Raw genomic sequence first — 27,905 nt, 5'->3', positions numbered from 1 at the left:
ATGAATCTGATCCAATGTTTTGGTCCACCATCTCTTTCTCCTGCAGCATGAAACGAGAGTGCTGCGGGTTAAGGTCATTGCCGGAATGGATTTGGCAAAGAAAGACATCATCGGAGCCAGGTGAGCATCACGCGACTCCTCAGGGACACCATAGAAGATACTTCCTTATAAGAGGCTCTTTTTGTTTTGTAACGATCAATATCCATATGGGAAAACCATATAAAAGATCAAGAGGGTGGGGGGGGGGGCTGTAATTTTGTCATTGCCTGTGGGATCCTGTTCTTATTTAGTACGACTTCAGTAGTCTTTGACTCCACTCCTTTTCCCAACAAAGACCTTGAACTCCTGCTTTTAATCAATGATTACCCGCCTGCCTCTCATGCTCTACTCATAATCCACCCCCGTTGGGGCCATTGCCGATAAAAGCAGTTGACTCATAATTGTACATAACCACATACATTCTCACACGCGGGAAGACACTCGTGTTAAAATAAAACATTTCCCGGGTCCCGGCCACATTATGCTCACCAATAGGCCATCTTCTCATGCTGTCAGACTTCTGTGATGAAGCGTAACCCGCCGTTATCACAATCGTACACACGGTTGTATGCGACGTTACATAATATCCCTGCGAGGAGGACGATTTCAAGTCGGTGTATGATCGTTTTATTATATTTATTAATGACTGCAACCATCAATCATTGATGAATCATGTAATCGTTTTATTGGAAGTGTTCCGAGTCCGAGCCAAACGCATCACTCTTTCTGAGGTCCGACATTTAAGGATAATACCTTGTGAAGACTGCATATTACCGTTCTTCATGCAGAACCTCTTCATGTGGACAGCACGAGGAGGCCCCAGAGTAATGCAGAAGACACAGATTCATTTTTAATGAACTTGGTGTCTGTCTGAAAGCGGAAGCCTCCTCTCCGTTTGCATGCCGCTCCGTCGGTTCTTGGCAGTGATGCGAGAGACGACGTAGTTGGAGACGTGGCGTGTTTGGCGCCGTGCGAGTGCTGCCCGGCACGTGTTGTGTTGTGCATCCCGGTGGCCTCGGCGGCAGCACGGCTCCGCCCGGCTCAGGAGCAATCTGAACTGCGATGAAGAAACCCCGAATGAGACCTCGTCGTGTTTGCGTAGCTGCCACTGGAGACGGCGCTGACTCTGCAGTCTGTCTCCTCCGTAAGCTGCTCGCCAACGACTGGCGTGTTTTACTCCTCCCCTTCTCCTCCAAACCCGTTCCTGCCGTTGCCGCTGCGTTCGTGTTTCACTGCCGCTTTGATCCATTGTTTTCTGCTGTTATTTCGGGATATGTGAAACACCCCAAGGTCTCGCTTTTGTTCGGGTGGGGTGTCGCTTTAAAAAAACGCGAGGTTTCTCGCATGCATTCAAACAACAAGTGGAAGGAGTTGCCGTCTTGAGCTAAGCGATCCATGCAGACTTTCATCCGCTCAGTGTTGACCTGAAGTAGCCTGTCTCCCTCAGCGGGGGTCCCTTTTTTGGGGGGGGGGAGACACGAAGGAGTCTCAGTGCAGCCGAGATACAGTAGGGCCATTGTTTTAGTTTAGTCACAGCACGCAAAAACACACTATTAGAGGTTGTGAGGTTTCTGGAGACGTTAATTAACAATCAAGCACCAGCAGTTTCACTGTGGGCAATATTCTTAAATCTGCCATCTCTTCTCCTCGTTTTTCCCTTTTTCTCTCTGCAACGTCCGTAGAATCAATGTAAGGCTGCTTGCCAACTCGCAGGCCAAATCTAATCTCGGCTCTATCCAGGGCGGAATTGGATTGCTGCTTATATCCAGGCTGGATGGCAAAATTTCCTCAGGAAACGTATTATAGCAAATCCGATTGGAAACACATTCATAGATGGTTTGACATGTGATGCAATTTAAAGTTATTGCATGTATGGTTTGTGTAGCCGCGGGGGGGGGGAGGTTGCAAACATTGCAAACACCATCTTTGCACTCTGAGCATGAGAAAAATAAATGTTTGAATTCCCTTCCCACAATCATCCTGAAAGAGTGAAATCTGGATACTGTGTGAAGAATTAAATATGAATGTCTTGCCTCAAGTTAGCCTGCAGTATAATAAAACACCAGTAAATGTGTGTCCTGAAATAACTGGTATCCATATAAACGCACGTAACGTAACAGATGGTCAGTTATTTCAGGATGGGCAGTAGATGAGCTGAAATTGATCAGCAAAGCTGTGTATCATTTAAGTGTGTTTTTGGACTCTCACAAAGCTATAAGATATTTGATGACGTTATGTTGGTAAGATATTGTTATGTAATATTTTCTTAACCAAACCATAAATCTGCATCAAAATATAATGATTAAAAAAAAGAATGATTTGATCACAAATCTTTCACCATCATTCTGTGGTGAATGATTTGATCACAAGAGGCAATATGACCTCCACCTGCTTAATGTGATGCACCCAACAACTTGTATCATGTTAGTACAATAATACATGTCTGTGTGAGAATAATGTGATCAGAACAAGTAATACATCCCATTTGCAGCAGTGACGTTTTGATATGAAACGTCTGTTGTCGCTGAGAGACTGGCGAGAGGTGTTTCTCCTCATGACGGTTTTGGAGAGGTTATAACTCGATACTGTACCAAGAGTCGCCTGCTGGGACTGAGCTCAGTAGAGTAATTGCTCTGCTCTGCCTCTCCATCTTCAGCTGAATGAAGATTTCTTTTTTTTTTTTACCCACTCAACATCTTCAAATAAACCAGTTGGCTATTTTTAAGTGGCACGCTTGCGTTCCCTGCTTGCTATTTGTGCTGCTCACCTCGATATGTTTTGTGAGCTTTCTATTTTTAGCCCTCTGCTCGGTCAATAAGACATTATAGCCTTATCTCACTATGGCCATGCAAGCAGCTTTTACCTGCTGAGCCGTTGGTGGCCGAGGCTGACTCCAGTGTCGGGCCTGGAAGCGAGCGGCGTGGCCGAGCATCATGTCCACAGTTAATAGGACTAACCACGTTCATTCCCCGGAGACTCTACAAATACAGTATATATTTTCTTTCAAGACTGAAAAGTGTGTCTAAGATATGGTTTTGATATTGCATTAAAGTGTCCTTGTCTGTGATGCTATTTGTACGTATTTTTGATGACTGAGCTGGATTGAGCTCTCGCTGCATCTGTGGAAGGCTTGAGATTCATCCACTGATTCTGTTCCCGCAGCGATCCTTACGTCAAACTTTCCCTTTACGTTGCGGAGGAAAACAAAGAGCTCGGCTTGGTCCAAACAAAAACCATTAAAAAGGTAAGTCCCGAGGTAAGACATGCCTCTGATGCATTCGTCCGTGGCGTCCTGTGTTCTGCACACAGCCTCTAGCTCCTAGTTTCAGACCCAATGAACTCTAATGGTTGGACAGTATCAGATTGGCCTTTCATGCCCGAGGTAATCTCCGCCCACAGCTGACATTCCATTTACCATTCAGCCACTTTATGAGGCCTTTGATCACTCCCCCTTTAAGTCGTAGGTTTTAGGTCACCACACTCTTACAGCCACCACCCGTCCTTCGAATCAAGGCAGTCATATTAGCTGAGTGATGGAAACCACAGGAAGGCGCTGGTTCCTTCTGTGCTCGCTGGAGTGTAGATGGAGACGTTGGGCGAGCTCTTTCCCTCCCAGGCGGCCTATTTTGGGGAGGAAATCCTTTCACAGCAGGGGGAGCTATTAGTTGTTATTAGGGTAAACTCCACCCAGACAACATTGTATTGTGATCGTGGGCTGTGGTTTTGAACCAAATATCCATACTGGTTGTTTGCGTTGTGGAATGTTTTATGCTTTAAAATAGAATGAATTAAAATTGCAGAAATATCTGTATTGGATGTGTGCAATGCATGCCATTCTGCATAACATGTTCCATAATATGTGTGAAACCACCGTGAAGCGTTATTTCCTTGGTGGTTAAGGTTAGCGAAACGTGTAGCTTCCAGCCAACCCTCTGCTGGAGCCGGGCGGGCCTCCGCGCAGGCAGACATATGCTGCTAGTGGCCACGGTTGCCTTACTGGATATAAATAGCTGACAATGCAGTGCTATGTGGAGCAGAAAATGAAGCATCACCGCTCGGCTCATCCGTGGGCCGGCTCCATGTGTCTTTAAGTAGGACACCTTTTGACGGCGTCCTTGTCGTCGGAGATAAGAGTACTGCTCGTGGCTACGTGGCATGAAGCATGATGACGAACGAGGAGCCAGTAGTAAGAGAGCAATATCAGCAGCTAGAGGCTGGCCTCTTCCAAACATTGGTATTTGACATCAGTATTCTTTCCCCCAAGACGAATTTGACAGAGTTGAAATGGCCTTTTGTCAAAAGGCATCGGGGTCATTAGTAATTTCTGCCTTCTCGGCAGTGGATTTAACAGAGATGTTAGTGTATGGTAGCTGTCGTTTAAAATGTTTATTAATCATACTGACTTGCGAAATCCAGGCTTCATTAACATTGCAGTATTACTGTAATTTCATGAGATGTGTCACATAGTCCTCATTCTAATAAAGGCGAGAGTCCCGTACTGCGCGGATCCAGGCCGAAAGGGGAAAGAGAATCCTGATTTTTAATCTGTGGGCCGATGCCAATCAACGGGACATGTAGTTCTCCACAAACGTCCTCTAACGTAGTACTCATGCAGGCCGCGTCCGATTTCCCATCAGGCATTTGTCCCGTCTCACTCTGAGTCGTTTCCTGCGTGCGCCAATGATGGCGTTCACTGTTAATTCATGCCTCTGTTTCAGACCCTCAATCCCAAATGGAACGAGGAATTCTTCTTCAGAGTGAGTTGACATTTTGAACTTTTTGCGTGCTTCAGATTCCCTGCCTCCCCCAAATGCTCCACCGCAAGAAATTATTGTGATGCGAAACCCTTGTTTTGTCTGCTTGCATTTGCTTTGTGTGCCACTGAACCACTGGGTGACTGCTGTATATGTCTTTTGTTTCCAACTCAGGTGTGTCCGCAAAATCACAGACTCCTCTTCGAGGTGTTCGATGAAAACCGATTGGTAAGATTCACACTTTGTAACCTCTAACCTTTTTAGATTTGATACACTTGTTCCCGGCCGCCGATTTACTTTGTTCCAACCTCATGACTCTTGATTTACTATTTGGACATTGTGTTTCCGCGATAACATCGTTTCCTTGTCTCTTGGTAATAATGGGCTTTAAAATGAAACATTAATGTGCCATCAAGTGAAATGTGACGATGCACACCTGTATTGCTTTGCCTGCCATCCCCCTGAAATAGTTTTGCTTTCGCTTCACCGCGGGAATCATTACCAACCTTGAGGAATTGTATTGACTTTTATCTGCACCCTCGTGTCTTCACAAGTCTCTTCTTGTGATTTCTGGCACGTCGCATGATTTGATATCGCAGCATTTCAGCTGTAGGCTTGTAGTCAAAAAAAAACTCAAACAAAAGAAATGCGTTGCGGTAGTTATTGAAGATAAGTGGGCTTCGTTGCTCTTTTATACTCAAATCTCTGATTTCCACCACGGCCGAGAACACTAGTTTCATTGAATTGTGAGATTAAACCCGTTGCCCCTTTTGTTGCCATGACAATGAGATCAAGCGTCTGCACAACGTCAAGGGTTGCAACAACTAAAACCGCACAAATATGTCTTTATCATCAACTCGCTAATTCCCTCTTTTGCGTGACCTTCACCTGGACGGATCGCCCTCCGAGCGGACAGAGGGCGAGGGTGGGCGCGGTTGACACAAGGCTGTAGTGCGTTTGTTTGCACTTCTCAGCAACATCTTGGTGTCCGTGTCTCGGTGTTTGATCTTTCGTGAAAGCGAATGCCAGCCCAGATAGTGTTGATATCCTTAGCTGGATGAGGCACATACTGTCCTAGCCGGCCGGGGCTCAGGACGACTTTCCGTTTGCAGCCCAATGTGGGAGGTCCCAAATCCTGAGCTTTTCCTTCTACTGCGTTTGGCAGTTTTCCTAATAACTTAACTATGGGAAATGTACGATTTAGATCTCGTTCTGCCGCTTTAATCAGGATGTTACGGATAAAATCAGTGCATACGATAGTGCACGTTTGATAGATGGGAATTCACTGGCATGCAGCCCACTCTGTAAAGGGCGGCCCAGTTTCTTCCCCTCGCTGCCGTTGGAGCGCTCTTCCGCTCCTCTCCTTATATGTCAGGTGCTTTCCTGAGAATCTGTAGGTGCACGCCAAGGCAGCTGCTCCACCACTGGCTGGTATTTGTTTTGAATGGGCTGCTTGTTCTCTCGCATCTTTTTTAAATTTACGGTTTATTTGTCTCGAGGACATGAAGTGTTTGACTTCGCTCTGTGCTACAACACGAATGATCGATTGTGTTTCCCTCGTGTGCACCGGGAAAAGATACAGCTGCACTAACATCTCAACTGATGTTCCTACTAAATGTATGAGAGCTGTGACTGCTGACAGCGAATGCAAAGATGTGTTGAACAGGCCTACAGAGATGGGTGGTGCTTTGTGTAAAGCAGGCATGTTATGTCATTTGGCGAACTGGGCTTGGTGCCATTGGACCACACATTGGCATTTTGTTTCTTTTATACAGAACATTCTCCATAACGTTTCACACACATTTATTGACTAACACTGTAGGCAGTGTGTCACTGCCAAGCCACTATTCCTTCGCTCGGCAGTGTCTTTTCTTTTGCCGGTTTCTCTCAGTCATAGAAGTGCAAAATGATCATTTCATAGAGATTTTCACGACACGCTGAATGTTCCTGAAAGGATTCTTTCCATCTTGTGCTTTAGCCAAATACTACACTACATATATTGTCTCCAGTGTGACAGCTGAGTTGTGTGTTGCATGTCTTTTCAATGCGTTTTCAGGAGACCAGTCGAGCGTTTAGTGTTTGGCTGTGTATGGTAGACCACATAGTTAATTCTGTTTGAGGATTTTGAAATCTCACTCCAGAGAGAATTGTGCCATTTGCTTTTATCAAAGCGGCAATCTGTCAGACTTCCTGCTCTTCACTTTGCCGCTGGTTTTTTTTTCATGTCCATTTTTAGCAACAACTTATCTTTTCTGTTTCCTACCCACAAGAGATAACGGGACTCAATTTGTCCTCCAGATTTATTGGTAAATTAAGCTGGCAGAAGGCTGATATTATGGCCATAAGTCATTACATGAATGAAGAGATAGTTTAGATGGTAAAGACCCCATTTTTCAGAACTAGGAACTCTGTTACACTCAATAACCGGTAAGGTAACGAACGTTTTTGGAATCTGAAAACTCCCGAAGCGCGTTGTCCGAGAAGTGAGACGATCAGGGAGCCGAGGCGAGGAAATGGCCGACGGCCAGAACAAGATCATCCGTATGGACGGTGGTAGGTGGGGTTCGTTTTCGGAGGCCCCAGTTGGCACTTGAGGGCAGCATGGGGCTGTAATAGGAGGTGCTGGGGCCCATCTGTGGTCACATGGCTTACAGGCAACCCCACTGTCACCTCGAAAACCAGGAGCGCCGACCGCTCTTATCCAATCATGTCAGGAATGCTGGCCGTCACTGGGCTCAGGCTATTTCTGCCGTCTGTCGCTGGAGCTTGGTAGTGCGGAGAGTCTGGCGTACAGGGATCCTTCTTAACCCGACCAACCTCCCCCTCCTCACCCCCCCGTAGCCCCCATAATGCCATTCCTCAGAGTGCGCCGCGTAAAGCCGTCACAACACCAAAATTGAATACGGCAAAACGAGGTAACTTCTTTCCTCCGCAGAGTTTACTGTGGAAGGAAAGTTGTGGAGGAGACTGTGTGGGAGGGGCAGGGGTTAGAGAGAGGGGGGGAAAAAGAGGGGATCAGTCATCCAGCCAGCCAAAGGAGAGAAGTGGGCGACACTAAGAGACAGAGGCTGGAGCCAGTGGAGAGGAGCAAACAGCCAGTCAGAGGGAAAGTGAGAGGGAACGGGAGCGCTTGGACACAAGGTGAAAATGGCTCAGCGTCTGCGTTTGTACTTTGGCTCGGGCCGCAGCAACACCGCGCCGGAGGTACTGGAAGGAGACTCTGAGGAGCAGCGGGGAGACGAGGACGACGTGGTCGCGGTGCTGGCCACGCAGGGGCCTCGGCTATCGTCATCCTCTTGGGAGGCGGCCCCACCGAGAGCGCCGTGGTCGGAGCCCTCGCTGAAGCGCAGCTCCTCCATGTTCATACCCCAGCTCGCCGCCTGCGCCGAGCCGCGGCCCACCAAGAGCTCCTCCATGCACATCTCCCTCCAGCGCGCCAACGGGTCCAGTAACGGAGACAGCCGCGACCACGCGGACGACGTCCCGCCACCCTGTTATACCCCTCCGGGACCTGCGCCTGCCTATTCCGAACCGTGGATCCCGGCAGACGCTCCACGACACCCGCCGCCTCCGTACCACAGCCCAGATACCCAGATACCAGATACGGAGCCGAACCTGCCAAAGCGCAGGGTCTTTAACATCGGCTCCAATGGCCACGCTATGTATAGCGTGGGCCAACCTAATATCAGCGTCGGTGGCATTTGTATCCAGAGGAACTCTCCGGACGTCCAGCATTTCAGAATCCAGCCGTACGGCGGTACCGGCTGGTCCGTCCAGCAGCAGAGCTCAGACCAGTGCTCCGTCGGTAACGGCGGAACACAGAGGGTCGTGTTTCAGCTCCAGCAAAGTCCGAACCAGGGCCAGGGCAGGCCGCGGTCCGCTGCGCCGCAGGAAGAAAGCCCAGATGTTGGCGGCGGCCCGAGAGGCAGTCGCGCGGTGCGGTACCCGAGGATTCGGCTGGAGAGACGCTCGTCTCAACCGAGGCTGCTGCTGGAGAGTCCACACCAGGAAACCGGTGGCGACAGCCGAGCTATAGAGGAGACTCAAACGGACCCGGACAGAACAGAACCGCGGTCCAACGGTTGTACTTTCAAGATCCATGGGAATTCTTCCAGGAGGCAGCCTCATTTCAAGATATTTTTTACCCCCGGGGGCGGTGGGGATCAAGACGTTAGCCCAGGCAACGATTCCACGGCGAATAATCCCACGGTAAATATTTTTTGCAATCTTTGATGAGACGGGAGAAGGTTTTTAAATGTAAACTCATTCTGTGAATATTGTAAAGACACGTGACCGATTAGGAGTTTTTAGTAATGAAGAAATGAGTTTCAATAAGTCCATCGTAAACAATCGCGTTATCTCCCTAGTGTGACATCATTCATGCAATTTGCACAAGGCGTCTTTCAGTACCTGATGAGTCCAGCCCAGTGGGGGAGAGATCAGCATGGTGCAGCAAGAGGGTGGTGACATTCTGGGAAGTGAAAAGCACACTCATGGCACATGCACACGCATGCACACACTGGCTCTTTCACCTCATAACCGCAGGCGTTTGAGGTTTTACACACATTGGCCCCGTCATGAAAGGAAAACAGGATGAATGGATCATTTCTCCCCATCCACTTGTTGTCCTCTGTTCCACAAAAATGTGGAACTTAAATGCGGTAACACCCTCAACGGCAGCCAGTGCTCTTTGAGAGTTGGCCGTTTCTATCTTTAGTCTGCTTCTAGTGCGCTTGTTGATTTTGAGAGCGGGCGGGCGGCATGTCTTTGGCCCCCGACTGGTATGGATCCGTATCCTCGCAGCTGCTCCGCGAGTGATTACGAAGCGAGGCGTCGTTATGGGCCAAAGCGGCGAGGGAGTTGAACAAGCCGATCGGGGATCTGTTCCCTGGAAACCCGAAGTCTTTCGATGTTGACGTCTGTTCTCTCGTTGCCTCAGATTACTCCTAATCCTGGTCATCATCTCATGACTACAAATGTTCTTTTGGTGAGTTAAACTGAGGGTAAACATTACTCCGCAACAATAAGGAGATGAGCTTAACTTTGAGGTAGTGTACTCGAAGCTTTAGGCTCTCATGATAATGGTAATAAACCAGTTTCTTGGTCTGACAATCCTGACAATTGGGGACCAGATAACAATACATCTGCAGTATGGTAACTATGGCTAACATTTCATCTAAATCTAATCCAACACAAGGGTGGAATCTTAATATATCTTTGGTTTAATTTTGATGGTCATACTTTAATGCATTTAATATACTTTTTTTTCTTTAAAAAAAACAACAAAACAAAAAAGAGGTGTTGCTGTGTTACCTCAGGGCATCCTGTTTCTCATACAACAAGGAAATCCTCATTTAGACCATAATGACAGGTCTTCCCCAACAGTTAGCCCGGAGCCCCCTCTTAGAGCCGTGTGTGTGTGTGTGTGTGTGTGTGTGTGTGTGTGTGTGTGTGTGTGTGTGTGTGTGTGTGTGTGTGTGTGTGTGTGTGTGTGTGTGTGTGTGTGTGTGTGTGTGTGTGTGTGTGTGTGTGTGTGTGTGTGTGTGTGTGTGTGTGTGTCTCGTCTCTCTCCCTGTCTGTGTGTGTCCGTGTGCACCAGCGAGACTAGCTGGAGACAGACACTCCACAGTACCCCCGCTACAGCCCCTGCCTCGACGCCCCCCAGTTTCCATTCACAAAGAGCTCTTTTGCCGGCCAACGGGTTTGCTATATTTACACGGTTGTGGATGGATGGGAGGTGGGGAGGTCACTCTCTTTTTATTTAGGTCTAGTAGCATGGAAGAGGGGTTCAAACGGCTGTTGTTGTGAAGGGCTTTTATCATTCAGATCGGAGTGAGTGCTTGGCGATGTGAATCGGTCGCGTCAGCACGCAGGCTGGTGAGTAGGTGACACAACCTTCTCACACTTCAGTGCCTTCTTCAGTCTGCTACAACCTCTTCTAATATATAGAATATACATATCTGGGGTTGCAGCACATATCTAACAAAGTTATAAAACCCCAAACGTACCTGCACACGACTAAATGAAGGCCGTGCGAGATGAGGGGAACGAACTGACCCGCCTTTGTGTTTTTGAGCTAGTTTCACCGTCCATCCTCTGCCCTCCTTCAACGATCCGCCCTCCTGTCGGTCGGCGGTAGAGCCTCGCTCCCCCCTCGCCCTCCCCCACCTCAGGGTGTAACCTGGCCCTGGGAGGCAGCTGCAGGCTCAACTGTGACCCTTTGATGACTCTGCAATTATATCCCTCTGTTTACACATACCCACAGCTTAAAATGCTTGTTATTGTTATGAACAGATAGAAAAACCAGCCACGACTACACGAGATACCGCCATCGCTTCGGGCTGCGTCATAGCTTAGAGGCTCGCAGTAACTCATCAGTGCCGAAGCGTCTTGGTATTCTAAAAAACTGTTGTTACAGACCATCAAACTAATGCTGCAGTCCAGGTTGCTTTTTGTTGCTCTCCACGATGCGCTGAACCTCGTGATTTGTTGTTTTGAATTATGTGGGAGTCGTGCAAGAAGGAAATCAGTAGCGTGGTTGGTTAGGGAAAGGAAAGCAGAGACTACTGTAACCTAAACAGTCGTGGCTCTGCCTTTTCCAAAGAATAAATAGTGTGTGTCTGGGTGTAGTTGCCGTAGCGTGAGTGTTTGAGAGCAGCAGAGAACGAACCAACACACGCATTGCAATGTGTTTGTTTAAAGAACCCCACTTGAAGGTTCAAGTGGAAATTGTTTTCATAACTCACGCTTTGCTTTTATGGCTGTGTTCTTTCGTACAGCCGTCAAAGCAACTTTTAACATTGGACATGTTCTCCTGTGGACCATAAGTCAGAGGGGGACTCGTTAAAGTGGCCCGCATTGTTTCACCGGGGGCCTTTCCTGTCAAACCAGTGTCTACGAACCGCATTGTTCGTTAACGCCTGTTGTCTTCGTCCGTTGTGTCCCACACACAGGCTACTTCCAAGAATGGCATTTTCCATCTCACACAGGTAATCATTGCTCCCTCTGGGGGGGGGCCACTGATGAACCGCTCAATCATTCGCCAACACCCCCCCCCCCTCCCTCCCTGGCCCCCGATCAACGGGCTTCTTGTATCTGAAGCACAATCCTCCCCCTGGTTCTCCCCTGTCGTCACCTCGGGCCTTTCTCTCCCTCCGTCCGACTCACTTGGCTTCAATCTGGTGGCAGTGTGTGTGTGTGTGTGTGTGTGTGTGTGGTGTTGTTTTTTCCTTTGCTGGGTTCACAGGTTCTCTTCTCCTATGAAATGATTCTTAAAGGCCCGTCCAAAAAATGAAACCTCACGCCGAGCCTCACGCAAAGGACACTGTTCGAAAATCTGATTTGGGGAAAAAAGGATATTTTGTTTTTTGCTTAAAGCGCCACAACAAAACTGGAGCCAAAACCACAAACCATTGCGTTGTGGTAGAAATTGCTCAAACGTAATTGCACCATCTGAGATTTTTCAGACCACTGCATGTGTTCTTTGGGAAAGGCTTGAGGTTATTTCTGGAAGAGGCAATCCATGAAATGAAAATTGTTGTCTCTTTTTCACTGTGAGAAATAAGCACAAAGTGATGCCTTCCGGAGCGTTAAGTTCTTCACCTTCAAATTGTGTTTTTTCCCTCTCTTCCCCTGCTGGGAACTTTGGTATTTCCCCAGAAACACACAAAAAAAGCTGTTAATAAAAATAAAGCTGCTGAAGGTGACCTTCTGGTTTTCTTTCCCAGACTAGAGATGATTTCCTGGGACAGGTTGATGTTCCTCTCAGTCACTTGCCGGTGAGTTATTTGTGTGTGTGTGTGTTTTGTGTATTTAACCTGACTGGATACTCAGCTGTTTCTTATCTTCAGTTTACCTCTGTGAAGGTCGTGGAAGGAGCGTGTTTGTGTGTGAGAAACTGCTGGCCTCACACGAGTCGCAGGGTTGTTGTGATCAAACGGTCTTCTCCTCCAGGGGGAAAGCGGGCGGTTGAGAATATGAAGGTGGGCGTGCTACCATCAGAACTAAGCGGAAAAAGCTGCACCTGTTAAATTCACGCAGTGACGCGCGCTGCCCTTTAAAAAACAATAACATGCAGAGTTTTTTACAGTTTGGTTGCAAGTCAACCGTTCCCTGTAAATCATTCACACCTCCCGTAAGGAGCAGAGAGCTATCGGACCTATTGAGGCCCTCAGAAGTTCGGTCAAAGTTGTGAACCTTGAAAGCGTATTACTAAAAATTGTTGGGGTTAATTATTAATGTCCTCTTGGACTCCAGTATGTCCAGGAAATTAGCAGCTGATAAAAGCCTCAGCTGAGTCAGTGGACTGGATAGAGAATATTTGTGACTGATTTAGCCATTAAAGGAATAAACCGAGCATGAATTGAGCTGCTAATGCTCGTTTCAGTGGTGCGATCTGAGAGTTTAGTGTATTTTGGCTTCATTTGTTGGTTCAATGAATGACCACATGTTGTAGGAAATCTTATTCATAGTTCCTGAATATACCTTTACTCATTCTTTCTTTTCACTATTCGGCATCTTGACTCATCTTAAGCACTCTGGGAGCTACATTTGCTTTTTTCAAGCCTGAACTTACTTGGAACCTTATTCATGACACCGTGGGCCGGTTCAGGGACCAGGCCATGTTTTGCCCCATTAAGACGTACACTAGAGTGCATGGGGCATTACTTACAAAACTTAGACGTGAAGGACGGTTTTCACCACATTTCTCATTATCGTGGATGAACGTGGTAGAGCAGCATGTGGGGAGCGGCCAGTGTGGACTGGTTTGGCCCAGACACGAGAGCTGTGGGAGATTTCTGTGGATTACAAAAGACCCTTCTGCTGCTCAGCGAGCAACAGGAGAAGCTCACCGTTACGTGATCCTGGGATGCACACACGCTCTAAACTCGTGACTGATAATGTTGTCCGACATGTGTACTTGCTTGTGTGTTCGATTTGATTACTGTCAACAAATGCCACCATTTTAAAAAAATTTGCAGACGGAGGATCCTGCCATGGAGCGGCCGTACACATTCAAAGACTTCCTGTTGCGGCCCAGAAGGTTAGTTTCTGCTGGATGTGACGTACAGCGTGGAGCGTTTAAACCCATAAGCAGCCTCTGTAGCTTAGATACCACTACACTCTTCTGCAAATTTGTGTTTGCGAAGTTTGCTTATGTTAATCAGGGTTGCAACTGGTTTAATGTGAGCGGTGAGTTCATGTGACGGTCAGTTGAGCTCTGAAGGGGGGGGGGGGGGGGAGATCTGGTACCAATAGCGTGGAAAACACCCTTCAATTCAGTTTGAATGCCACCTGCTTTTCGATGTGTTGTTTTGACGCGCAACCTGTTTTTTGTGTTGGTATCCTTCCAGCCACAAGTCCAGGGTGAAGGGTTACCTGCGTCTGAAAATGGCATATCTGCCCAAACAAGGAGGCCCAGAGGAGGAGGCTGGGGAGATGAGGGAGGAAGCTGAGGTAAGGTCTTTGCTGTTGATGTTGTTGGGAAGTTACGTTCTGAGTACATTCCGACTGCTGATTTAGGATTACTTAAGGTTTTCTTCTTTCAGGTCTTGTTCTTAGTAATTTGAAGCCAAACAAGGATCTAGTTCTATTTGTTCTTCACAAAGAAAACACAATCTAAGCTTCTAGATGAAAGTGGGTGGGCTAATTTGAACCAAAATAAATGTGTTTTTTCTTTTCCTTTTATTCTTTTCTACAAGAATTTGGGCAGCAGTCTTTTTTTCCAGGGTATGGAAAAGCCATTTACACTAGTGCCTGTTATTCAGTGAAATAGGAGCTTCTCCTCTCCAGCTTTCACTGCAGGCTGTTGCTGGTACAAGTTCTTTTATTTGCCATCTGTAGATTCTTCTTTACTTCCAATTTGTCAACGCTGATGCACACGATCGCAGCAATCCCACCCAGCTGGCAGCTTGTCAAACTAAAATAACCCCCCCCACCCTGCCCCCCCTCTCCTCTAAATGCTAAGAAATACATTTAAACTCTTAACCCCAGCAACAAGTTTAACCAACCACAAGTGGCTTGGACATCTTGATGGTATTCCACGCTGGACCCCGGTCTTGTGTGTGTGTGTGTGTGTGTGTGTGTCTCTGACAAGCTGTCCGGCGAGTTACTCACAGCGCCTCATGTCTGAGAATCTGCACTTTCTCTTCCAGGGGTGGGATGAGTCAGCGGACTCTGGCTCCCAGCGACCTCAGCAGCTGCTTCCTCCTTTGCCCCCCGGCTGGGAGGAGAAAGTGGACAACCTGGGACGCACCTACTATGTCAACCACAACAAACGCAACACGCAGTGGAAACGGCCCTCCAACATGTACGCCTGATCGTTTTAAAAAAAATACATATTTACATACTCATTTAATGGGATTTTTCTCTTGTTTATATTGACAGTTTTTTTTTGTTTTTTAATCGTTACATTCTAAAATCTGACAACTTCATTTGAAATCCCCAGTTAAAAGCCTTCTGTATGAAATAACTTCTTCTCCTTCAGCGATGTGATCTCAGAGACAGAGAGCGACAATCAACAGCGGCAGATCAATCAGGAAGCGCACCGCGTTTTCCGTTCGAGACGCCACATCAGTGAAGACCTGGAGAACGAACACATGGAGCCGAGGGACCTCGACAATGTGAGCAAAGAACATACGCGTGTTCCCGAACACCGAGCCGCAGCTGTCTGGAGTGACGAGGCCGCTGAATGGTCGTCGTCCTCGTCTCACTGCTGCGTCTCCCTCTCCCCCCTGTAGTCCTGGGAGCTCATCACGGAGGAGGATCCCAACGAGAGCCTGGCCCAGTCTCAGCCCGGCACCTCCTCCGTCTCCACGCCACAGCCGGCGCCGACGTCCGTCGAGCGGAACATCTCTGAGGATTTAAGCCTGCGGCTGTCCATCGCTCCGGACACCAACGGCGAAGTGCCGGGGCCCAGCGCCGCTCTGGTGAGAGCGTGACCTCGAGTAGTCTCAATCGCTCCACGTTGCTATGCATACACGGTGTAAATGTCTTTTTGTTTGGGGTATCGGAGTGGCCGCTTATTTATTTATTTTTTCATTTCTTAACAGAGCCAGCTGTCAAGCCGACTCCGGTCCTCCAGTATGACGGATGGTGTCAGCGATCAGACCCAGGCTCCTCCTCTTATGGTACATATTTCTTCAACTCCCGCATTGTGTTACATCTTCTTTGTCTTCCTTGACTTCCTCCTCTTTCCTCGGCATGTCTCGGTGCTGCGGGTGAAACCACCGGTCAAATCGCCTCCTCTGCTCCTTCCTTGCATTTTTAAAAACGTCCACTCTGCACCCGTCCGTGCTTCCTCGTCACCTTTCCTTCCCGCTCTCTGCTCTTCTTTGATTTCACGGTTCCCTTCTTGCCTCCGTAGGATCACCACACCTCCTCCTCCTCCTCCCACTCCCTTACCACTAACCCTCTGCTCTGTGTGATACACTCGCCGTAACGTTTAACGTGCTGTAGAAGTGTCGGCGTCACAGCTCTGCGCCAACAGTACGGGCCTTCCAGTAAAAAAAAAAAAAAAACTGGCGAGGGAAAACGCCGACATAAAGGACGGCAGCGCGTCGGATCAGACGTTCACCCAATAGAGTCCTGAGTCAGCGCATCGGTGGGGATTCGGCTCAAACAAACTGCCAAGATCTGAGTCACGTGTTTGTGTCACACAGCTGAGTCACAGCACTGAGCTCGGCGTTTGTCGAGCCAAGGGAAAGAACCGTTTCCTTTTGACTGGAAAGCCTCTGAGGACTGGAGAAGAGGCTCGTTAGGAAGCCATGGAGGTGGAAATGTAATCAGCATGTATTAGCGCAGAGACTTCGGGGACAGTAGCAGTTCAGATTGACTAATGGCTAATGATATTAAATGTGTAAGTAGGTGGGTGAGTGCTGTTTGTACCGACCAATGCATACAGCACCATTAACTTCGCCTCCACTGTCATCAAACAATTCCACAGTAAGAGCTTCTTTGGTGATTCTAAACGTCAGAATGGCTCGTAGTCAATGTGTGTCAACATGAACGCTTTCTCTTCATGTTTTAACATTAGAAATAACAGCAGAGTTCATTTATTACGGTTATAAGGTAATACTAAGGTAATTTACTGCTTTGAAGTTGTGAAACAGCTGGTGATGATGCTGTAAATGCAAATCATGTCATCAGGACTTCTAGGTTATACAGCTTAGATTGAGGAAAACAACATCCAGGGCCTCCTGGCTGAACTACGCTAACTGTCGGATCGCTTCGATGAAAGAACATTTTCTTTTTTTTTTTTTTCTTTTTTCATACAGGTCATGTTTGAGATCTTCTCTTCTTTCTGAACTTTCTCTGAACTTCAGCTCCAAGATTTCTGGGAGCTTTTTCTCTGACTGGTGTTTCTGTAGCTTAAACATCATTTTCCACTTGGGTTGAGATCGACGGTGCTGCACCGGCTGGAAATTACCTTTTATTGTTCATGGAAAATAATCAAAGTCGATTTGCTTGCTTTACTTGCTCAAAAATTGCCAAAATTTCCCCATACCCACATTTTGTGTAATGGCATCAACCAATCAAAACTTTCCTCCAAATGCATTGTGCCTTTTCCTGCTACGGTCAACCTCACAGCTTAAAAGCTTCAGTGGATGAATCTCACTCACCACATTTTTAAAGTGAATCGCCTTTTCCTCCCTTTTGAGCACTCAATTGTTTCTCACTTCCCCACGGCTCCACACACCTCGCCCCATTATCTTCACCCTGGTATTTAAAACATAAACATAATGTGAACTAAAGACCATCTTCCCCTGTTGTCTACCACCAGCAGGGTTCCCAGACCAGAAGAACAAGAGCTCAAACAGTCTCAGGTGGTGAGGAGTCCATGGTAATATCTCAGTTAATAAACCGTTTAATAAGTCAGTCGTAGTTCCCATACACCGCGTAGGAAGGGCTGTGGCTTTCCGCCGACTTTGATCGGATCTTGAAGTGCTTAGACTGTAGAGTTGCAGTTTATGCGACATGGTGTGGAGGATGTGTGCGTGCAAGTGTGCCGTCTCCTGATGAAACGCCACGGGTCAACTAGATAACAAGCAGCAGTATAAAATGTGTACAATTTGTATTTTGTGGATCAAAGTTTGATCTTTTAATACGCTCTGATCTGATCTTTGTGTTTACTCAAATGTTGATAAAACCTGTATCAGAGAGACTGTGACGGCTGTAAACTTTAATGTGTCCCACCTAATTTTTCAGGAGCTGCTTTCAAAAGCCTTTAAAAAAAAAGATATATATATATATATTTTTTATTTTTTATTTTATTGATATAATATGAAAAGCGCGAATCATCATGACGCAATCCACTAGAGGAGATTTATCAGCGCAGTTTGATCACCTGGTTAAACGATCAGCTCGGAGCGTTCGGTGGGGATATCTAAGAACCACCGGTGTTGACGCTGTGATCGCATATTTCACTAATCTTAATGCCACAGGTGGTTAATAGTTCACTCGGTAATGTTGTAACGATCCACTAGTTTTCTGCATGTGGTGTTTAGTTTAGTACGACTCTGTTTCACTGTGTTTTTTATTTTGTAGGTGAAGGTTCACAGATGAAGTCACAGAGTCTTAAAAATCTTTTTTTGTCACATGGTGTTCCTGAAATATTTCTACCACGGTTGCTGATCTGGGAATTGATCTTTAACCCCTCGATAAATGGGGAGAGACCCCCCACCCCCCCCCCACCCCTTCGCCTCCCTCTGGATTTTGATATTTTCTCCCCTCCACATGTCCTCGCGCGGTGCAGCCTAAACTGATGAGTTGTCTTTGCTTTGCTCTTTCCCTGCACTCGGCCAGTCTCCCTCGGCGACGGCTTACGCCTTGACCACCCCCGGCCTGCCCCCTGGATGGGAGGAGCGGAAGGACGGCAAGGGACGAACTTATTACGTCAACCATAACAGCCGCACCACTACGTGGACTAGGCCAATTGTGCAGGTACAGCAGGTCCGGAGAGGCCGAGCCGGGGGCCCTTTGCATGGGCACCGGACCTTGTTCTTCGGGCCGCCTGTGTGTCGGTCCTCTTCCTCTATCGCCCCCCACCCCCCTCTCCTCCTGTGTTTCTCCTCTGTGAAGACGTAGCGATTGACCGAAAGAGACGAGGCTTGATGTCTCCTTCTTCTGTCTCTTTCTCTCTCCGGCCCGGCCGTACTGAACGTCTTCCTTCTCTCGTCTAGCACTTTGTTTGGTAATCTGGATAAGTCACGCCTTTCCAAACCCGGCCATGGGGCCGGCGCGACCACTGCTTTTCCCTCCCTTTTCCCCCCATTTCTCCCCTGTTTTTCCACTCGTCCTCCCTGTCTTTCTACATGGGCCCTGGTGTACGCTTAATGCCTCTGCTCTTTGAAATGCCCCCTTTTTATGCTTTTAGCAGACTGTCTTTCATCCCATGGTCTGTTCATTCTCCGATACCTTTCCATGGTTGTTACGACTCCGTAGGAGACGACACTATCATGATTTACGAGAACAATGGAAAAAGACATTTGTATTTGAAATGTATGTAACAGCCAATTTGGTTGAAGGCTGTACGTAACACTAACTTTTATTTTCCCAGTATGTATTTCACACCTTCATCATTATATTTAAGTGGACTGATTGTATTCTCGGGCCTACGTTACCCGTGCTTTTCAAATTTTAGGAACTAATCTCTCTGAGAAAAACAGACCTTTCCAGCGCACGCAGGCGTCTCCCGACAGCACGGATGAGGAGAACAAGCGTTGCTATTTCGCAGACGGCGTTGCGCACCTTATTCCTACGTCACTTAACCTCAGAAGTGCTATTCTCACTGACAGCTGACTGAAGACGGAGCCAGCACCTCGGCAGCAGAGCCGGGAGGAGCCTCGGCCCTGGCCCCCGCATCCACCCCCTCCTCTTCCTCCTCCTCCTCCAACAACCACCTCCATGAGCCCCAAGTGCGACGACCTCGTAGCCTCAGCTCCCCCACTGTCACCCTTTCCACCCCCTTGGAGGTGAGAATGAGTTCCTGAAGCTGTACCACCCTGCCCCCCCCCCGTATCTCTTTCAAACCCTCTTTTGTCTTTATTTCTGTCCCGTCATCCCGCCAATCTTTTCGCTTCCACTCTTCATGGTGCATTCGTTATTTTCCATCCCTTTTAAAGATCATACACCTTTCTTTAATATGACAGTCATTTTGTCATCTTTCTTTGAGTTTAATTCTGTATTTACTTTTCCCTCACTTCATCCCCTAACTATTTTGGAAATATTAATCTTATCAAGTGAACTGATCTTTTCTTCTCATATCTCCCTGGAGGAGGATTTAATTTCATAATCCTTTTTTGGGGATTTAATGGATAAAATTCCAAACTTAGTGACATTTAAACAAATTATATTAATAATGAAAAAAAAGAATAATTCAGAAGCCAAATTAGTAACACATTTTTATGGCGTGACATCTTTTTGTGAATCCCTTTTTCTGAAAACAACATTTAGGAAACTTATTATTATTATTATTATTATTTAATACAAGCGATCTCACAAAACCTCTTAAAATCTTCTGCGGTATGAACGCGCGCTCAATGCGGGAGATGAGATGGCAGACGTGTGCTGGTGCTTTTTCTTTAGCTGAGCTTCACCCGAAGTTTCTGATTCTTGAACAGGAAGGTGTAGAAAATGTACACTTGTGTGTTCACACCACCTTTTTAATCGAGGGAGCAGGCTGACCTCCGTTGAGGGCTTTTATTGCAAAGAGGCTTCGGTACATTTGCATCGGCTCGGCCTCAGAATGGCGTGCGGGTTAAATATTTGCATCGTTTCTTTTTAAAAGAGTGGAACATTGTTAACTTTGTGGGACTGGCCTGTAAATGATTCGAGGGTCATGTACTGTCGCAACTACACAACATTCAATTGTAGTTTGTCTGCTACGCAAAACTAAACAAAACCAGTGGTGCCTGTCTTGAATTTGCATCAGGACAAGAAAGGTTAACGGAACCATTTTCCCGGCACGCTGGGAAACATTGTCCATCAACTTTGGCTTTGGCTGAAATACCACAACGCCGTAAGCTCCGCTTCTAGAGAACCTTTGGTTTAATTAATAATTGTCTGTGCACGTTTGTCAACTATGTTAATAATAGTATTTAAAATGAAACGCATGCAGTGTGGCTATAAATACGCCGCACTAACCAACAGAGTGTCGCTTCGACCTGCATTTAATGGTTTGACTCTTTGCTACCACCAAGGGAACAGACCCCACGAAGGTTTAATTAAGTTGTGTGTCTGCGCACACCTGAGTTTTAACAAGGCATCGGAGAGGTGAAAGGAAGTGAAACGCGCAATACAGAAAGTTGTTAGTACAACTTCAGGAGGTCTGAGGATTAATTAATGCGGTCGTTTCTCAGATCTGTCGGCGATAATTAATGTTAAATAGAAAAGTGAGGTGGGAACATTAATCAGCCTGTGCAACTTTTATCTAAAGTAAAGAGTTTTCTGTTTATATGTGATTTGTGAAGGAGTGTAATATGTGACTATGACCAGAAATAGATTCATAAAAGGTGTCAGTAGTTTTAACAGTATATTATCTTCAGTTGTTTTCTTTTAGGGAACCTAAAGGAGCATCTACAAAGAAATTCATATGTGACACATGGCGCCTCACAAGCAATATCCGGGGATTCACAAAAAGCTGAGATCTATGGAATGTTGATTTGACATTTCGAGTGACGACTTGACGGGGCGACGACGGCACGCAGCATGGGTGCTGATTCGCTCCCACCCTCTGCGGGAGCACCGAGGCAGACTGCTTTCCTTCCTTTTGTGTTGGTTTTTCAAAGGATCAGTGATGTTTTGATGTTACAACTTCCCCCCTTTTAGTCCGAGGGATGTGATCCTATTAGCCTTTATTTCTAATTTTTATTTTTCCGTTTCAGGGAGCCAACAACATCCAGGCGCGGAGGGCCGTGAAGGACACGTTCTCCAACCCGCAGTCCCCCCAGCCGTCCCCTTACAGCTCCCCCAAGTCCCAGCCAAAGACGCAGCAGAGCTTCCTGCCCCCGGGCTGGGAGATGAGGATCGCCCCCAACGGACGGCCGTTCTTCATCGACCACAACAGCAGAGTCACCACCTGGGTGAGCTAAAGCATCAGGCTCAGTCCAATTGAAAGTGGACTGGCGTGAAAGTACTTTTTGAAATATGACTGAAGGTAAAGCGTCTTTTTTTTAAATGTATTATTTTATTTTTTTTTAGAGGGTGGCCATTTCTGTTTCTAGGAAACGGACCATTATTTGGTGATAATAATAGGGAATGAAATAAATTTTCCTGGTGCTGTTCCACGGAACTACTTGCATGGAAATCAAGCACGCAGTTATACGCTGCAGCGTGAATGTAGATTACAATAAAAAATGAATAATACATTATTATAGTTATTATAACGAAATCCTCTCAAAACCCCCATCTGTGTGGAAATGAAACTGGAAACAATCTACAGACGTCTTACCAGTAAAACACGCTGGGACCCTAAAATAACGTGAAAAAAGCCAATGGTTTACTACATTATTTGACTGCTTTAGTTATTGAAAAGACTCATTTTTATTATTAATCTGAGGCAGAGGTTTGTGTTTATCTTGTAGTGACATCTGCTGGTGAGAAAGTCAACTGGACATTTACTGAACGATTCAGCTCCTATGAATAAATATTTATATTTATGTTGTTATGAAATAACAGAATAACTCCTTTGCATTTCTGTATCTCTCCTTGGCCAACCAGGAGGATCCCAGATTGAAATACCCAGTCCACATGAGGACTAAGAACTCCATTGAGCCCGGTGAACTTGGTCCTCTTCCTGTGAGTAAAGCCCACGACATCCTCACTAATCCCAATCGTTGCTAGAGCTTTGTTCACTCACTCATTTACTCATCGTTACAAGACAAGAGTGTATTTCATATCGCTATAACTGCATAACTACTCCCCGATGTAGTTTTGAATGAGAAAAGGTATTTAGTCACATGATATTCTTTGTCTGAAGATCACCTTTTAAAACAAACAAACAAAAGCTTAACTCAACATGTTTAAATTTGAGCTACGAATGATGTGGCTTTTGCAGGAAAGGGTGAGATATGATCTTGTGATTCGAATGTAACAGACGTGTCCCTTTTTAGTCCCGTTGGATATCAGGGGGGGTCAGTGGCAGAGTCTAAATTGGCGGGGGGGAGAAAGCGAAGTCTGTGGGCTGAGAGAGAATCCCTGATCACGAGGTGGAGACAGCACCTGTATGAGATGAACCCGAGCAAGGAGGAGGGGGCACTGTAGCCAGATGTTGATTAATCAAAGCTCCATAGGTCTGCACATCTCACAGGCTTGTGTGATGTGTGCATGTGTGTGTCTTCTCTCTCCTTCTTTCTCTCTTTTTTTTTTTCTCTCTCCATTCTGGTGGATCTAATGTATGCTACTTCTTCTACACACCTGGCCATGTCTGTTTGGCAGAACCTACCAGAGGAGGTTGGTTGGTGCCTCCCTCCCTCTGCCTGCCTGCCTACCTGTCTGGTCTGGTCCAGCCCGGTCAAATGCCTGCAGACAGCCTTGCGCTTTTTCTTTTTTTTTTTGTTCTTCTTCTCTTTCATTCCATCGTTTCTCTTTCTCTCTCATGACCGGCATGGATGGACTGCCCCCCCCCCCTTCCTTTTTCATCAGCATTTTCACCCCCCACTTCTTCTCTCTGTGTGACCCCGCCCGCCCTGCACCTGTATCAGTGCCTGAGGCACAGACAGACAGACAGACAGACAGACGAGTCGAGGGGGGGAGTCTATCAAGGCGCCGGGTATTTAGTACGGAAGTGTGGGAGGGGAGGTCGAATAAGGACAGGGGGGAGAGAGAGAAACAAAAGGAGCTCCACACGCGTGTTAGAGGATGTTAACCGTCTGTGTGCTGCATGTGTTATCAGCTTTCCAATCTGGTCTCTCCACTAGCACACAGTAGGTCAGACTTGTTGTCGGACTCGCCCACCCCCCCCTCCCCACCCCCTCTACTCTCAATCTACTGTTTTAATCGCCTGACTGCTGTTGCCGAAAAGCGCGCACGTATTGTGTGTGTGTGTGTGTGTGTGTCACTGCGTCAGTGGTGGTGTCCCGGTTCGAGTGGGTGATGGTGGTTACCCTTTAACGTCGTGGTGGTACACCCCCTCCCCGCTGACGTCTCGGGCCTTGACTCGAATCCGTGCAGTTCCTTTGTGGTGTGTGTGATTGAACTTGCAGTCGGGGTTTGAACCGTTTTGAAGGTCGGTCAAGTTCAATCAAACATGAAATAAAAGAATAAAGGACAGCCGCAGTTGATGGATTTAAATGACTATTTGAGCATGGCCTGTTTTGATGGTGCCGTCTGATGGGGGCTGTGTGCTTGTTCTCACTCGTCCTCTTCCTTCCTTCCTTTTCAGCCTGGATGGGAAGAAAGAATTCACTCGGACGGACGCACCTTCTACATTGACCACAGTAAGACGACTCCATCTGACCACGTTCTGTCCCGCAGAAGCAAATTTTGACGGACTTTAAAGGATCTCCTCAATTAGAGCATAAACTCTGTGGTCATGTTTAAGATGTGTGATGATGGCTTTATGAAGAGCAACAGTGTCTTTTTACTACGATGTTTGGTGGTCTGTTTCCTTACTGCTTGAATACCTTGTTTTAAGTCTGATATTAAATAGCAAATATCTTGTTATTAAAGTGACATGATATAAAACGGCAAACATTCTCATTTAAACCTTTCAGGTTTTTGTGTAATGAATACATTTATGATTCTAATATTTTTTAGATTTTTCTTTTCCGGCAAAAGACTGCAGATGATAAATTGAGGAGATTTCTGCACCACATTTCATATTTGTGTTCGTTCCATCCAGATACGAAGAACACGCAGTGGGAGGATCCTCGCCTGCAGAGTCCGGCCATCACAGGACCCGTGAGTGTTTCCTCAGAGAATCTCTTTAACACTGCGGTTCTATCTTTATCCGTCTCTATCATCAGCCTCGGTGACTGTTAAGCAGAGATAAATCACTCTGTCGCTGCAGTTGTCACTTAACACGCCTCAGCGTCGCCTTTTTAGATATCGTTTTTCTTCGTGTCTCCCTTCCACAAGTCACACTCCATAGAAGCCTCTTTTCAAACCCTTACATCTCAAGCAAAATGTTTATTAGGGCATTGATGAGGTGTGTTGCTTCTTTCGCCTGTGCAGGCGGTTCCCTACTCAAGGGAGTTCAAGCAGAAGTACGACTACTTCAGGAAGAAGTTGAAGAAACCGGTAAGAAGCGACTTTTCAAAATACATTTACCCCTTTCTGGGTTTGTGTGTGTGGGGACACTTTCTGTTTACAAAGATGAATCTGGTTCAAACCTCCCAGCTTCTATTTTGATTCAGCTTGATTACACACCTCAATATTCCTTGTAATGCTGAGTGTGTTCAATAAGCGTCCCGCCTCTCCTTATTTTACAACAATATATATTTTTTTATTCGCATTACAGTCAAAGAGTTTTTTGTAAACTGTTCCAGGCCGACATCCCCAACCGGTTTGAGATGAAGTTACACAGGAACAACATCTTCGAGGAGTCGTACCGTCGGATCATGTCCCTGAAGAGGCCCGATGTGCTGAAGGCACGACTGTGGATCGAGTTTGAGTCGGAGAAGGGGCTGGACTACGGCGGCGTGGCCAGGGAGTGGTTCTTCCTCCTTTCGAAGGAGATGTTCAACCCGTACTACGGCCTGTTCGAATACTCGGCCACGTGAGTCTCCGACGTTTAGACAGGATATGACGCAGGACACGGCGCTGTAATGCTTGCAGCCTTGGGAAAAATCCCACAACATGCAGAAAGGAGTCGGAGCTTCCTTGTTGTATCCCTGTGAGACTTGTTAAAGATTTCCCGTAACTCTGATGAACTTTTCCTCTCATTTAAAAAGCCATCCTGGAACAAATGTTTCCCACATCCAGCGAGTACTAAGCTAATAAAAGTGAGGTACGCATTGTTCCATTTCTTGGCGCCATCATCAGCAGATGATTCGCTCTGAGTTTTCAAACATAGGGCAAAGGTAGCTGAAGGTAAATAATAACCAAGCTGTTGAAAATGAAGCGACACTCAAAAACAAAGCCTTGCTTTGATCAACAGTATTCAGTTAAACAATGGGTTATTATTATTACAACTTCAAACTGTTGAAATTGAATCATAATGTGCTTTTTCAATGTTTGGGTTCAACCTCGTAGCACAGATGAACTGAAAAGTGGCTGCTTAGCAACCACCTTGAATGTATTTTTGTCTCCCTTTAGTGTTTCCTCCTGCGTGCATAAACAAAATGCATTCTTGAACCAGTGTTCTGGTAAAACAATACAATATTTGAATTCCGTTTTTCAAGATGAGATTTACGATGCTCCAAATGCAGCATCCGTGTGAATCATGCAGGGTTCTGTTGCCATGGAGAGGAGCGAAAAATACAGCATGTTTTACATAATCTGCAACCCCCCCCCAAAAAAATGTTACTTACCTTAGCTGCAAACAGCAATGGATCAACAAAATAATACAACATCATTTGCAGAGCTCATATCATTTTGAGTGTCCTGTCACTCGGCACACATTAATAGAACACTTTTTTTTTTAAATGGCGGTGAAATAATCACATCCATACGCAGGCGAGGCTGAGTGGTGTTTTGACCGTCTTCCTGGACTGTTATCAAATTCATCCCATATGTTTGTTTTAAGGCCATGAATTTGCACACACAAATGAAACCGACTGCTCTGAGCTTCACTAACTAGACCTCCCAAAGAAAGAGTAATCCTTTAAACCGGGACTGTTCTGTTCTTCTGTGCAGGGACAACTACACCCTCCAAATCAACCCCAACTCCGGCCTGTGCAACGAGGACCACCTCTCCTACTTCAAGTTCATCGGGCGCGTGGCGGGGATGGCCGTGTTTCATGGGAAACTCCTGGATGGTAAGCTGTTTGACGTTTCAGCCCTTCTTTGACAATAAGTTACGTTTTGAATAGATCTCGTCATTTCTGCAACGTTTTTTGAGCTTCAGATTTTTTTTTCTTTTTTACACACATCAAGTTAAAGCAAAGCGTTGTTTTCATTTTTTTTTTTCCCATTGTAGGTTTCTTCATCCGACCGTTCTACAAGATGATGCTGGGAAAACAGATCTCCCTTAAAGACATGGAGTCTGTGGTAAGATCAGATAATCCGATTAACTGATTCCTTTGAGAAAGCTGCCATTCTAAGCCACTAACCCCCAACCCTAACCCTGAGCCACATTTGTCTTTGAAATATATATTTAAGGAATGTTCTTTTAATTTGCAAAATACATTTTCTTATATTGGCACTCAGCAATGTCTTGTAAAACAATTGAGCCATTAAAAAGATTGATCTCATTATTGATTACCAAGAGCTCTCCATTGCAGAGCTAATAATGCTTTCTCACAAATAAAATCCAAATGAATGCCTCTTAATTCTTCTTAATTCTTTGTGTGTAATTTGTATCTGCTGCCCGTCGCATCCCTGCAGGACAGTGAATACTACAACTCTCTGAAGTGGATCCTGGAGAATGATCCCACTGAGCTGGACCTCAGGTTCTGTATCGACGAGGACAACTTTGGACAGGTGCCCAAAATCAGTGACTTTGCATCTTCTGTAAAAACACATTTTAATTGCAGTGGAGTAATCTAGTTTGGTGTCCCAGCCTCATCTGCTCCCGTTGTTTCATGTTTCTCAGACGTACCAGGTCGACCTGAAGCCCAGCGGCTCAGACATGGTGGTCACCAACGAGAACAAAAAGGAATACATTGAGTGAGGACACAAGTCATTTTCTTCTCGCGTAAAGGATTTTTTTGCGTATGATTACGCAATACAGTAACATAACGTTAATGTTAACGGTTTTCCCTCTCACAGCCTGGTCATCCAATGGAGGTTTGTCAATCGAGTCCAGAAGCAGATGAACGCCTTCCTGGAGGTATTTATGTGCAATAACAAAGTCACCACACGGGGGCAGCGTGACCGCAGACATCTCAGCGCTCCGTATCTAAACCGCTTCCTTGACTATTTGTCTCTTTCGTTTGCAGGGCTTCACTGAGCTCATTCTCATTGATCTGATCAAGATCTTTGACGAAAACGAGCTTGAGGTAAAATATGAAG

At 46.3% G+C, this 27,905-nt stretch overlaps 1 protein-coding gene across 14 annotated transcripts in view; it reads left to right on the top strand.

The window, feature by feature from the left end:
• Window positions 1-27,905, top strand: part of nedd4l (NEDD4 like E3 ubiquitin protein ligase) — a 33,823-nt gene that overhangs the window by 2,328 nt on the left and 3,590 nt on the right. Inside the window, exons 2-28 of one of the 14 annotated variants that reach the window (XM_078088092.1) lie at window positions 47-120; window positions 3,202-3,283; window positions 4,758-4,796; window positions 4,968-5,021; window positions 11,747-11,782; window positions 12,521-12,571; window positions 13,775-13,836; window positions 14,147-14,249; window positions 14,948-15,102; window positions 15,280-15,415; window positions 15,533-15,721; window positions 15,845-15,922; window positions 17,578-17,634; window positions 18,597-18,734; window positions 19,589-19,765; window positions 21,677-21,874; window positions 22,512-22,589; window positions 24,175-24,229; window positions 24,634-24,692; window positions 24,966-25,031; window positions 25,280-25,509; window positions 26,589-26,710; window positions 26,872-26,942; window positions 27,279-27,374; window positions 27,487-27,560; window positions 27,663-27,723; window positions 27,833-27,892. In XM_078088092.1, coding sequence (XP_077944218.1) covers window positions 47-120; window positions 3,202-3,283; window positions 4,758-4,796; window positions 4,968-5,021; window positions 11,747-11,782; window positions 12,521-12,571; window positions 13,775-13,836; window positions 14,147-14,249; window positions 14,948-15,102; window positions 15,280-15,415; window positions 15,533-15,721; window positions 15,845-15,922; window positions 17,578-17,634; window positions 18,597-18,734; window positions 19,589-19,765; window positions 21,677-21,874; window positions 22,512-22,589; window positions 24,175-24,229; window positions 24,634-24,692; window positions 24,966-25,031; window positions 25,280-25,509; window positions 26,589-26,710; window positions 26,872-26,942; window positions 27,279-27,374; window positions 27,487-27,560; window positions 27,663-27,723; window positions 27,833-27,892 — 2,601 coding nt within the window. Of the gene's footprint in view, window positions 1-46; window positions 121-3,201; window positions 3,284-4,757; window positions 4,797-4,967; window positions 5,022-5,082; window positions 9,003-11,746; window positions 11,783-12,520; window positions 12,572-13,774; window positions 13,837-14,146; window positions 14,250-14,947; window positions 15,103-15,279; window positions 15,416-15,532; window positions 15,722-15,844; window positions 15,923-17,574; window positions 17,635-18,596; window positions 18,735-19,588; window positions 19,766-21,676; window positions 21,875-22,511; window positions 22,590-24,174; window positions 24,230-24,633; window positions 24,693-24,965; window positions 25,032-25,279; window positions 25,510-26,588; window positions 26,711-26,871; window positions 26,943-27,278; window positions 27,375-27,486; window positions 27,561-27,662; window positions 27,724-27,832; window positions 27,893-27,905 lie in introns of those variants that run through there. The other 13 variants (XM_078088091.1, XM_078088094.1, XM_078088093.1 and 10 more) reach the window with 13 other exon arrangements.

The sequence above is a fragment of the Gasterosteus aculeatus genome, chromosome 14, assembly GCF_964276395.1.
Source record: "Gasterosteus aculeatus chromosome 14, fGasAcu3.hap1.1, whole genome shotgun sequence".
Classification (NCBI taxonomy): Eukaryota; Metazoa; Chordata; class Actinopteri; order Perciformes; family Gasterosteidae; genus Gasterosteus; species Gasterosteus aculeatus.
The sequence above is the reverse complement of the archived record's forward strand: the minus strand, read 5'-3'. Positions and strand labels throughout refer to the sequence as shown.